This window comes from Sarcophilus harrisii, chromosome 5 (genome assembly GCF_902635505.1).
Source record: "Sarcophilus harrisii chromosome 5, mSarHar1.11, whole genome shotgun sequence".
NCBI lineage: Eukaryota > Metazoa > Chordata > Mammalia > Dasyuromorphia > Dasyuridae > Sarcophilus > Sarcophilus harrisii.
In genome coordinates this window covers 167,783,317-167,796,651 of record NC_045430.1, presented here as the reverse complement: position 1 = coordinate 167,796,651, position 13,335 = coordinate 167,783,317, and the positions used below count along the sequence as shown (strand labels likewise).

The 13,335-nt window shown below is 31.4% G+C and overlaps 1 protein-coding gene across 1 annotated transcript in view; it reads left to right on the top strand.

Moving 5' to 3' along the window:
* Positions 1-12,501, top strand: part of TSPAN12 (tetraspanin 12) — an 89,607-nt gene extending 77,106 nt beyond the window's left edge. Inside the window, exon 8 of the mRNA XM_003771554.3 lies at positions 11,669-12,501. Within this exon, the coding sequence (XP_003771602.1) occupies positions 11,669-11,974 (306 nt within the window). The 3' untranslated portion in view covers positions 11,975-12,501. The remainder of the gene's footprint in view (positions 1-11,668) is intronic.
* The last annotated feature ends 834 nt before the right edge of the window (positions 12,502-13,335 follow it).

Genomic DNA, 13,335 nt, shown 5'->3' with positions numbered 1-13,335 from the left:
TTTAATTTGTACCAGAAAGGCATTGTACATTTTAAACAGATATTTATTCTGCCTTTTTTTTAATGCAGTAACTAGCACAGATGTAACAAAAAGAGAAATGGAATTTGTTTAAAATTTTTGGTTAAAGCTAAAGTCAAATCAATACCTATAAAGTGTCAGGAATTGTACCAAGTGCAGGGATTAAAAAAACAACAAAAACAACAACTTATGCTGTTAATGGAAGACAGAAAATGCAAACAACTATGTACATACGGGATAAATATATACACACACATAATAAATTAGGGATAATTAAAAGAAGGAAGACACTAATACTAAGCATCTGGATTTGAAGGAAGATAGAAAAACCAGGAGATGAGAGAAAAGCAGGAAGAACATTCCAGGCAAAGGGGATGTGCAGCAAAAGAAAATGCCCAGTCAAAAGATGGAATATCTAGCATAAGGAATAGCAAAGAGGCCCAGTGTAAATGGATCCTATAATTGTAGTTATTGTTTTGTCCTTCATTCTTGGAGGGGACCATGATACCATGAAGGTTAAGTGGTAGAGCAAGATTTAAATAAGGAGAATGGAAGGTTGGAAGCAGCCAGTTTATAAAAGATTTTAAATACACCTTTGACTATATCACCATAAAACTTAAGAACCTTCAATGGCATTTAAAGCTTTTTCTAGATACAAGCCTAACTTTTGGTACTTACTTTACATTACTTTCCTAAACTTATTTTCTACTCCAAGTAAACTGAACTTTTGTTCTTTCCTGAATTTGCTTATTGAACATTTCAAACTAGATATCTCAGAAATATTTTAAAATTTAAATGTCCCAAACTGAACTCAATACATTTCCCCTTTTTCCAAACTTCCCTATGTCTATTGAAGGCAGACTAGACTTTTCATTCTCTCAGATTTATTACTTCACCTTAGTCTCTCTCCCCTTTATATTGATTCAGTTGTCAGATCTTGTAGATTCTTTGTTCACATTTATTCACCTAACTCAATCTCTTCAATCTCTTAGTTACCTCTTTTTCAGGTTCTCCTGCCTCACCCTCCTGATTGGTCACCTTCTCAACACTCTAATATGTCCTACACATTACTATGAAAGTGTAGAGATCTGGATGTGATTAGATAGATAGATGACAGATATGTACTTGTCTTGCCCATGAAAGCTCTTGGGAAATAGGAATCATTTCATTCTTTTTGTGTTCTCAATATCTAGCATATAATCAGGAATAAATAAGTGCTTGTTGATTGATCAAATTTCCTTTGAGTTTTTGCACCAAGTACTTCCTCCATATCTGGAATGTATTCCATCCTCACCTTCTTAGAATCTTTACATTCTTCCAAGTCTCAGCTCAAGTATAATAGTTTTGAAAAGCTTTCCTAATCCCCCTGGTTATTAATATTCTACTCTTCCTCCTCAAAATAACATGGACACAGATACCATTTATGTATAATAAATAACCCTCCTTTGCTCCCACTGCCCTTCCACTGGTAGAATACCAGGTCCTTTGAGTACAGAGGCTGGTCTTCACTTGGTTTTCTATCCCCAGAATTTTGTATAGGGTAAACATGGGCTAGTGTGTTTATTTGCTTCTGAGTCTTTCTTTTCTATTCTACTGATCTTAATTAGTAGTTTTTTTTCCCAGTACCAAATAGTTTTGATGACTACTTTTTGTAATATAGTTTGTTATGACTTAGCTATAGAATATTATACATTGAAATTATTGCTTTACTTTTTCAACATTTTACTTGAATTTCTTGATCTTTTTGTTCCTCAAATAAATCATACTTTTTTCTAGTTTTACAAAGAAAGTAGTCTCCCTACTAACTGTTTTTTTCTTTTTTTTTTAACTAAGACCATTCATTCTAGAAAATTTCTGCTTTAACTTGAGAAGAATAATTTAGCTCCAATTAGAATAAGACATTCTGATTTTAGTACAGATGAAATGGTTGTATATTAATTTCCCTTTCAAGAACTGAATTATACTGTTGCAACAGCAAACCAGCTGTGGTACCTGGAGGGCACTTTAACCAGTTACCAGTGGTATGCTAATATACTTCCTTTTTTCCATTTACCTTTCTTTGTTTTTTCCTTCCTTGTACTTCCTTATTTTTTCTTTTAACTTTTATTGTCTCTTTCAAAATTCTCTTTTACTCATGTTTTAGGCTTGCCAGAATGAAGCATAGAATTTTGAAGGGGGTCATTTTAAATCATCAAAATTAATCTTCTCTTTTTATCAATGAAGACTTGAAACACCTGGAATTTAAAGTAACTTTTTCAGGGTCACACAGTTTATTTTTTTAAAATTATATTTTATTTTTTTAGTCAGGAAACATATTCTCAACTGCCAGTTGAAACCAAAACAAAAGCAAGACTCCTGTTATAAACATGTATAGTCAAGCAAAACAAACTTCTGTATTGACCATATATAAACAAGGCCCCTGTTATAAACATGTATAGTCAAGCAAAACAAACTTCTGTATTGACCCATATTTTATTCTGTATTTTGGATCCTTCCTTGCTCTATCAGAAGGTAGTAACATGTTTTTTCTTTAATCTTGTAGAAGTAATATTGTTTTTTACACTGATTAGAGTTTCTAATTCCTCCCAAGTTGTTTGTCTTTATCATATTGTCATTGTAAATTCTCCTAATTTTTATGAACTCTGCATTAGTTCATACATGCCTTGCCAGGTTTCAGTAAAATTATCTCCATCATTTCTTAAAATAGTATTCCATCACAATTATATGCTATAACTTTTACAGCCATTCCTCAGTTTATAGGCACTGCCTCAAAATATTTTCCATTTCAAAGAGAAGTATAATATTACTGCATGTCCTTAGAGTTTATTTTGTTTAAGATTGTTCCCTTTCTTAATATTCTCTCCCTTTTAATTCCTCCTCCTCTTTCTCTATTTTTTGTTGAGTGAAATGTATTTTTGTAGCCAATTTTTGTACATATTCTTTTTTTCTGATCAGATGAAAATGAGGTTCATTTCAGCTGTTGTCTCCACTTCCTCCTCCTTGTTTGTATATATGTCTTTTTTTGTACCCTGATTATGTGAGAATTTTCCTAAAACTTTCTTTCATTATCTCCTCCTTGTGTGTTATTCTACCCTTTTGTCAAGATTTTCCATAGCGTCTTCTAATTCAAGTCCCTCTATGACTTCTGAAAACTCTATGGTTCAGAGGGGAACACATCATATCTAACTGAAAGCAGTTTATCCTTGTTTTATCTCTATCTATATCTATATAATATCTATATTACCTCTATGTTTCTTTTAACTCCTCTGTTTAAAATTCCTCCATTTCATGGTGATAGCTGCTAAATTGTGTACTATTGACTATAATGTTTCTGGAAATATTTGTATTAGGGTTTCTTTTAGGAGGTAATCTGTGGATTTTTTCCTTTTTTTTTTGTTTTTTGTTTCTAAGAAATCTAGGCAGTTTTGCAGTTTCTTCAGAGATGATTTTCTTTCTCTTCCCTAGCATTCAGTAGTCCAATAACCTCACTCCATTTTCTGTAGATCTCTTTTGTGCCTCCCTGAACAAATATAGATTGGAAAAATGGCTTGTTTTCACTTTTTCTTTGCACATATAGATCCTCTCATTCCAAATCCAGAAGTCTTTTTACTTCTACCTCCTTTGCCTCAGATCGTCAACTCACAAAAATATATACACATAGCCTTAATATTTTTAAAATGTTTTTATTGATGTCTGTTTTTACATTTTCACAGTTTTCCCCAGTATGCCCTTCTGCTTTTCCCAGAGATCCATCCCATGTAGCAAATGGTAATTTTTTTTAAAACAAAAGAGGAAATATCAGCACAACTAATTGATACATTGAAAAAGTTTTAAAATGTTCAGTACCTTTATTTTTGTTTTTTAAATGTAGTTTGCTTTCCATTTACATTATTTTAGTTATTTTATATTACTTTACTCTGCTTCAGTTCATGTACCATGATATTTTAAGCCTTTCTATAATCAATGGGTATCTAGTTTTATTCCAATTACTTGCTGTTACAAGAGGTGCTACTAGAAGTATTTTGGTGTAAGTAGTGATTATCAGTGATTTCCTTGGATATAAATCTAGAAAAGAGAATCTGTGAGTCACAGATATAGAAATTTGTTTGCACTTTGCATAATTCCAAATTGCTTGCATGAATTCTCAGCTCTACCAACAATGTACTAGTGATCCTATCCTCCCACATTAAATATTGCCATCTTTTGTTTCCATTGTTCATTTGCATTTCTATCATCAGAAATTTGAAGCATTTTTTCTTTTGAAAACTGTTCATATTTTTTGACAAACTGTTATGGAATGGTTAAGTTTTAAATACATTTATTATTTGTTTTTATATTTCCGTGAGGCAGTTGGAGTTAAATGACTTGCCTAGGGATGCACAGCTAATAAGTATTAAGTCTCCTAGTTCAGATTTGAACTCAGGTCCTCCTGACTCCAATGCTGGTACTCTATCCACTCAAGCATCGAACTGCCCTGTTTCCTTTTTTATGAAAAGTGTGTAAATTGTTTCTTGTTAGTTCAATCTAGCCAAAGTTATCTAATTTTTATGAGTGTTTCCATCATTTGTTGGGTTAATAATACATTATGCAATCTGAGATATAGATATCAGAAATGTATGATCAACTTCTGTTCTAACTTTTTATAGTATGATCTTAAATATTGTCATGTATAATTATTTAGAACATCTTGTGATATATAGTATAAGGTGTTAGTCTATCCTCTTTTTTCCAGGTTACTTTTCAGTTTTTCCAGGATATTTTATCAACTGTGGAATTCTTTCCTAGGTAATGTCTGATCCTAGGTAATGTCAAACACTATGTTAATTGAGTTCCATTGATCAGTTGCTCTATTTTTAAAGCAATATCAGATAACTTATATGACTATAGTTTTATAACATGATTTGAGATCTAGAAGTCCCATTATCCCTTTATACTTAGTTGTTTTTATCATCTTCCTTGATATTCAGGATTTTTTGCTTTTCCAAATGAATTTTGTAATTATCATATAGAAATTCTGTTGATTTTTAAGGGTTTATTTTGTAACATGAAAATTCGCTGAAGCTATTAGTTGTCTTAGTTTCTTTGCCAATTCCATACAATTTTCCAAGTATTTAATTTCTTCCTCTTGTCTTATTATTCTTGGTAGCATTTCCAGAATTATGTCAAATATCAGTAAGCATCCTTCTTTAAGTCCCATATTTATTGAAAACAGTTCTAATATGTTACTATTTCATGATTTTTGCTTTTAGATGTCTAGGCTTTTAATAAGATTGTGTTCATTATAGTTCCTAATGTAGAACTATACTTACATTCTGGCATAAATCCCACTCGTTCATGAATGATTTGGAAGATAAATTGCTTTAGTCTGTTTGACAGGATTTTGTTTAAAAACTTTTGAGTCAATAATGTATCAATAATATTATAGACTTACACTTTTCTTGCTGCATTTTCTGGTTGAAGTAGTAGGAATATATTGTCTCACAAAAACATTCTTAACAGGGTGTTTTCTCAGTTTTTGAGAATGATTTCCTAGTATGGCTTCTAATTACTCTTTGATTTTTTTTGTTGGCATTGTCCTGTGAATCTATTTTCTTTGACCCCTATGTTATTTAGGTTTTCATCATTAAGTCTCCAAGGTACTCATTCTGGGCAAATCTCAAAGCAGTTTCTGTCTTTATCTTGTATAATCTGTCCCCAAATCCTTCCTTTTCCATTGGTCTCACTCTGAAAAATGTTGAATCCTGAAGATGACAATAGAGCTCTGAGTACACTCTCAAGAATCTTTCAAATCTGCAATTATGTTATAAAGCAGCAGTCATCAAAGTCATCTGGTATTTGTTTTTAAAAACCTAGAAATAGAATAATAGAACTTAATAAGCCAATGTTTGAGAAAGTGAAAAACAAATTTTATCAAGGAAAGATTTCTTATCTTATAAAATTTCCTTGGAAAACAATCTGTGACAAATTACGACAAAATTATGAATCACCTTGTTTACATATTAATATTTTTGGTGGGATTAAATTACTTGTTAATCATGTGCCTAGAAAGTTAGAGGACTGAGGGGAAGGTGATTCCTGTGGTCTCTTAAGAAGAGAAGATCTTGCAGGGAGGTGAATGAGACTGAAAAGAGATGGGTGATGCTTCTGATGAGTTTTTCTAGAGTGAAGAGAGAAATTAAAAAGTGATATGTATTGCATGTGGTCTGTAAGAATTTGGCAATTTGAGGCTACTTGTCTTGCCTCAGGAATAGATTTCTGGGAAGAAATTAGCCCTGGAAAAAATTAGGGCATAATCTCAAATTAAAGATTTTGAGGTAAATGGAGAAAGAAAGTGATGTTTGGGAAGGGTCCTTCCATAAGGTAGCATCTTCTGTCATCTACCAGAATTGGATTTTTTGGAAATGAAGAGGCAAGATAGGAGCAGAAACTGCTTTGAGGGAAGTTGTCAGCACAGGTGTCTTAGTAGTTTTGGTTCTGTAAAGAATACAGAGAATAAGAACTAAATAATTATCTGAACTGTGAACCAGGGAATGAGGGTCTAGTGGATATATAGACGGAAGATGGACAGTGAATAGAGTAAGACAGAAATCCTCTGTGGCAAGGGGGAAAAAAAGAAACATTTAAAAACTTAATAAACTGGGGAATTGGGAGTGAAAGAGAGACAATGGGAACAGGGTTATTCTAACTCATTTAGTTAAATGAGTTACTCATTTAACTCATTAAGTTAAAATAACTAAAGAGACACAGTATTGTACTTACAACAAAAGAGAGAAAAATCATAACTTGAAAAAAATCCAATAAAATGAAAAAATGGCAGATAAACAAATGAAAAAACAAAGCCCCATCATCTGTTGCATATAAAAAACATATTTTGCCAAGCTAAACAAATAAACCTGGGAGACTGAATTTTTTTTTTTTTTTTACTACAAATCAAGTGAATCCATAAAAGCAAGACTTGGACTCCTGCTATTTGACAAAGCAAAACATTTTAAAAAATAATGATAAACAAGGAAACTAACTGAACTACAAGAAGGCAAACACTAACACAGCAGTGACATGAATATTCAATGTCTCTCAGTTTTGGATATGACTAACAAAAACTCAAGAGAAAATGAGGACTTGAACAAACTGCTGGTAAACTAAAACTAGAAGATGTATGTATCTTCAGAGAGAATAATATATGTATTTCTTAGCACCACTTGGAACATTCAGAAAAAACTGATCATCTCATGTTATTACATGTAAATATTATAAGGCAAACCAATAAAAACATCCTTTATAGACCACATAATAAAAAAACAAGATAGATATTTGTTTGAGGACCAAAAAAGGCACAAATTCAAACTGAGACTTAACAATGAAACCTTAAATAATAACTGAGTCAAAGCAAGCTGACTTATAGGGGAATCCTATGAAACTTCTAAAAAATAATTAATACCAATATTATAAAAATTGTTCTCAAAAATTGAGGAAGTACTCTTATCAGAATTCTTTTATGAAACAAATGTGGTCTCATTAATCCAGAAAATCAAGGAAGGATAAAACAACAAAATATTATAAGACAATAAAATTAATGAACATTGATTCAAAATTTGAAAACAAAATTCTATTAAACAGATTACAGTGATTTATTTTAGAAATTATTCATTATAACCAAATGGGATTTGTAGCAGGGATGCAAAGATGGTTCAATATTAGGAACCACATTCAACCTAACTATTAAAAAAAACCCAAACAAAATGATTATCTTAAGAGATACAGAAAATGGGTTTGCCAAAATATTCTTATTTATTCTAAAATTCTATAAAGTGTAGGCAAGAGGGACCTTTTAATGATAAAAAGCATCTGTCAAAGAGCAAAAGCAAACATTTGTAGACGATGCACTAAAACCTTTTCTAATAAATAGGGAAGTAAAACAAGAAAATCCAATCTCTCTACTATTATTGAACATAATTCTGAAAAAAGTTACCAACAGCAATAAAACAAGGGAAAGAAATTAAAGGTTTAAATATAGATAAAGAAGAAATAAAGCATTCTTTGCTGATATGATAGTATACTTGGAAAATCCCAAGGAATCAGCAAAAATACTATTTGAGAACTAATAAGTTCAGCAAAATTCCAGGCTACAAAATAAATCCTCAAAAATCAATTTTTTTTAATAACAACAAAGCACAAGAAATAATGGCAAGGGAAATCCCATTGCAAATAACTAGGAAATACATAAAGTATCTAGGAATTGACCTACCAAAGCATTCTAAAGACTTGTGTAGATGAAATTACAAAGTACCCCTTAAAGAAATAAAGAACAATTTAAATAGCTGGAGGACTTTTCAGTGCTCATGGATGGGCTATGCCAATATAATAAAAATGATAATATCATCCAAGTATCAATCAAATTGCCAAGAAGATACTTTATAGAATTTGATAGAATAGCAGAACTAAATATTTTGCATATCAAGAGAAATGATGAAAAAAAGTAAGCATGAAGAGGAGAAAGACTTCTAGATCTTATAAAGTAGCAGTCATCAAAACCATCTGGGAAAGGTTAAAAAGAGAGAGAGATAGATCCGTGGAACTTAATTTCACAGTGTTTGATAAGGTGAGCCACACAATTTCCCTTGGAAAGATCTCCATTTTTTGACAAAAACCTCTTGCAGAAAATAGACATAGGTTTTACATTATATCCCATAAGACATTGTAAAATGGGTACATGAAAATAAATAAAATAAAATGGATACATGAATTTAATATTCAAATCATACTGTAAAAATATAAGTACAGAAGCTGATCACATACTTCTTAAACTAGAAGTAGCAGATGTAGTTTTAATCCAACAAGAATAAAAGGACCTTATTAAAGGCAAAATAGGTACCTTTGGTTGTATCAAATTGAAAGCTTATGCACAAATAAATTTAATGCACATGTGATAGAGAAGCAGCTGAATTGGGGGAAAATTTTTTTTAATACAAATCTCTATAGAGTTTAGTATTCAAAATATATAAACAATTAATAAACATAGGATGCCCATTATCCCTACTATAACTTGATTTGTTGTTGTTCAGTCATGTCCAACTAATTTTACAGATCAGGAAACTGAGGTAAACAGTTATGACTTTCCCAAGATCACAAAGCTGGTAAGTGTCTGAAGCCAGATTTAAGCTCAAGTTTTCCTGACTGCAGGCCCAGTGCTCTATCCACTGCATTACTTAGCTGTCAATTGTAAATGCTACCAATGAGCAATACTACAAGACAAAGAAATTGGTACACTAGTGCACTATTGGTGGGACTATAAATTGGTACTACCATTTTGGAAAACAATTTGTAATTCAGCAAGGAAAGTGAGTAAAATTCATAATATTTGAATAGATTCGATTCAATAAAAATGACAATGCTACCAAAATATCAAATTACCAAGGGGATACTTAATGGAATGACAAAATTCATTTGGGAAACAAATCTAAAGATTTTGAATATCAAGAGAAATAATGAAAAGAGGGAAGCTTGAAGAAGGGAAGACAGTCTCCATTTTAGGGCTTATACCACAATAAAGCCCTCGATTAAAATATTTCTAGAAGCAATTTTTTGATTGTAACTAAATAGAAACAGTGTCATTGCTCATTGACTGGGGAATGGCTAAATATCTTATAACATAATGAATGTAATGGAATTTTACTGCACCATAAGGAATGATGAACATAGAGAAACATGGGGAAATCTACATGAGCTGATGATGCAGAGTAAAGTAATTGTAGCCAACACTATAACATAGCACACACATAAATTCAAAATAAATATAGCAAAATTATAAAGATTTAGCACGTTTTCAAATGAAGTAATATGAAAAAATAATTCCCACCTCCCCTCCTTTCTGTGTGTGAGAAGTCCATAAGTATTACACATTGTTCATGTTTTCAAACTTTTTCAATGTATTATTCATTTGGTACTCATTTTTTCCATTTTTTTTCTTTTTTGTCTTTAAAAATATTTGTTGTATACTATGGGAGAGATGGGGGAAAGATACTGGGGAAAAAGATATCAATGCAAACTTATTTTTTAAAGATATAGTAACAAGACTTTTAAGAAGACATCATAGCTTTTATAAAATGCTTTTTTATTGGAAATATTAGTTGTTATTCCATAATTCCTGGTCAAAAAACTCTGCCTCCCAAACAAACAAACAAAAAACTAACAGGTTTCTAAAAATTTGTGCTTCAACTGTTCTAGTTGCCCTTTTTAAAATGGTCTAATGTAACTCTGATTTAGGGCCAAAATGTTTGTTTTATTCTTGGTGTAGAAAAATAGAAAAACTCCATACGCAGTAGATGATCTTGAATCCTTACCTTCTATATTTTCAAGCTGGTTGCTTACATCTTGGACTGTCATGATCCGCTTCAAGGAGCAGAGAATAATAAATGATGGCTTGTCTTCCCCAGAGCCCTTTATACTGCTTTGAAAAAATGAAAATTAGTTCCTTCACATAGAAAAATAGTAACCTAAAGTCTTAGGGTTTGGGAAGATAAATAGACTTTCAGCAAACACTTGTTAAATAGGTATTATTTAGTAGATTATTGACAGTGAGTTAAGTGTTTTTCCTCCCTATCCTCCTGGTGGTTGTTAGGCTAGGCTCCTGATAAGATTGAATATGCCTGGAGGTTCAGCTTGGTACAAATGAAGTCATTGAGTGTATATCTTTGTAGATATTACTGGCTATAACCTGAAGTTATACATGAATGATTTTTGTATAATCTATGTTAATGTATTTTATGCTCCTTCCCAGCCTTGTACCTATTTAAGAGCTTTTGTGTGAAATGACCTATAAGATGACATTGGTAATTCTTCCTGTGTATATTGGTTATACATATGTAAAAGAAGCATATTTCAGTGCATTCATTGACATTTTGAGATTTAAACAAATTATTCCCCCTCCCCCCATTGGCATGAATTGCATAGTATAGTAGTAGCTCTTGATCATGTTTGCATAAATAGCAACTAAGAGGTAGAATTGCCTGATTCCTCTATTCTTGACTGCCAGTATTGCTCAAAGCAGTAGCTGACGACCAGTTTAATTCCTTCCCTAAGGTTCACTTTGTCTCTCCTTCTAGGGACATAGCCTAATAGCAAAAGCTGAGATTTGATCTCTTACTACAAATGTAGTGGTTTAGGAAAAGCTGTGATGTTTTTTTGAGAATAGTGGCAAAAAGAGTATTGACTATATTTAGTAGCTGCATAATAAATGCTTATTTCATTTCACACTGTCAGTAAAAGTGAAAAGGCTGATTTTTCATGTGGAAAAAATATAGAACAAAACAGTTATAAATTCTGTATATATTTATGTATATATTGTCAATATAAATGTATGTTCTTTGAAGCCTATGTTTTTTTTTTTCCTTTGAAACATTATTGCCTAGCTGATTGCCTGGAGCATAGTACATACTTAATAAATAACTTTTTAATTGATTGTTAGTCAGAATGTTTGATTGTCTTACATACCATCATGCAAAGTAAACTAATTTCTTAAACGATTTGGATGTACAAACAGCATTTGATCATGTTAACTAATGCAAAATCCATGCTGTCTTTAAAAAGTTTTGCAAGAGACACATCCCAAATGATTTTAATTACATCATTTTAATCACATTTTGTTTTACAGGGTTGTGGGAAAAAAATGTACACCTTCTTGAGAGGAACCAAACAACTGCAAGTTCTAAGATTCTTGGGTATCTCTATTGGAGTTACTCAGATTCTGGCAATGATTCTCACTATTACCCTGCTGTGGGCTTTGTATTATGACAGAAGAGATCCTGGGACAGATCAAATGATGTCCTTGAAGAATGACACCTCACAGCACCTGTCATGTCATTCAGTGGAGCTACTGAAACCAAGTCTATCCAGGATCTTTGAACATACAACCATGGCAAACAGCTTTAATACACACTTTGAAATGGAAGAGCTGTAGATAATGCAAGAAGATGAGGCCACAAAATTCTTGGATCGGACTTTTTTTTTTTTTTTTAAATACAATACTTTGTCCATCTGTTTATGAAATATCTCCATAAAAGAATACCCGAAGACTTGATTTTCTGCTTCCTTAATCAAGGAGAAAAGGATTTCATATCATACTAGGTATACTAGAACTGACTATTCAGCTTTAAAAAGAACAAACACCTCCTTTATAGTGTTGGGGGAACTACATTGGCCTTTTAGACTGTATTGTATAAGATTTTTATTGTTTGTAGATGTAGTTATGTTTGGGAGTTAACTATGATAAAATTTTGACTTACATCCATAGGCTATTTAGTTTAAAAAGCACTGATTAATTACTAATATAGGAAGGTAATACTAATGATCCTTACTCTTGGATGGTGAATTATTTTGATGATGTTGAAAAGATTCTACAGCAGAATATTCTGTGTTGGTTACTAATTAAATGTGACTTTCTGTAGTTTCTAAAATGAACTTTACCACTTTAAAAAAAAAAAAAAAGAACTAACCCAATGTCTTAAAAGTTGATCAGGGATGTTTGTAAATGATTGTTTTTGTGTTAAGTCTGTATATTTTAGTAGATTTCAATCTAGTAAATGGTAAAACAATTGTGAAAAGGACAATATTGCCTTTGCACAGCACCTTTTAGTCTTTCCTAAGATGATTTTTTAAATTCCACCATTTATTTTATAAGTATTAAATATCATAGCTTTGGAGAGTCACCAGTGTGATAAACAGGCAACAGGTTTGTTTGTTTTTTCAGAATATGATCCTGTCGCCAGAAAATTTTTAACAAGACAGTTTCCACTTAACCAAGTTTATACTGTATGACTTGAGAGCTATACCTTTCCAAACTATGGCTTTATATGGAACTAGCACATTTTCAAACACTTATTACTGTCCTCAACCTGTAGAATATACTATTCTTATTATTCAGTGACATACTTGGAGTATAAATAATTTCAGTAAATTAAATATTATTTGATTAGAGATTTTTTTTTTTTTTTTGCTATATTACTTCAATTAAGACACTGGGGTTACACAAATTATAAAATTTCTACAAAAGTTAGAATATATTTATTTGAAATGGGAAAAGTGCATTTTACTGTATTTTGTATAGTATGTTTAATAGAATATTTGAAAGAAAATTAAACAAGTTTCAATAAATCTTTTGTAAAGAGTAATCATTTCTGTGTCCTTATTCTTATACATTAATGTCATTCTTACCATTTTGTTGGAATAAATCCTAAGAAAAACATACAACAATAGGGAGGAAAAGATTATCTTTTAATAGTGTCTATCTTTTTTCAGAAAAATTCAAAAGGAGCTTACAGA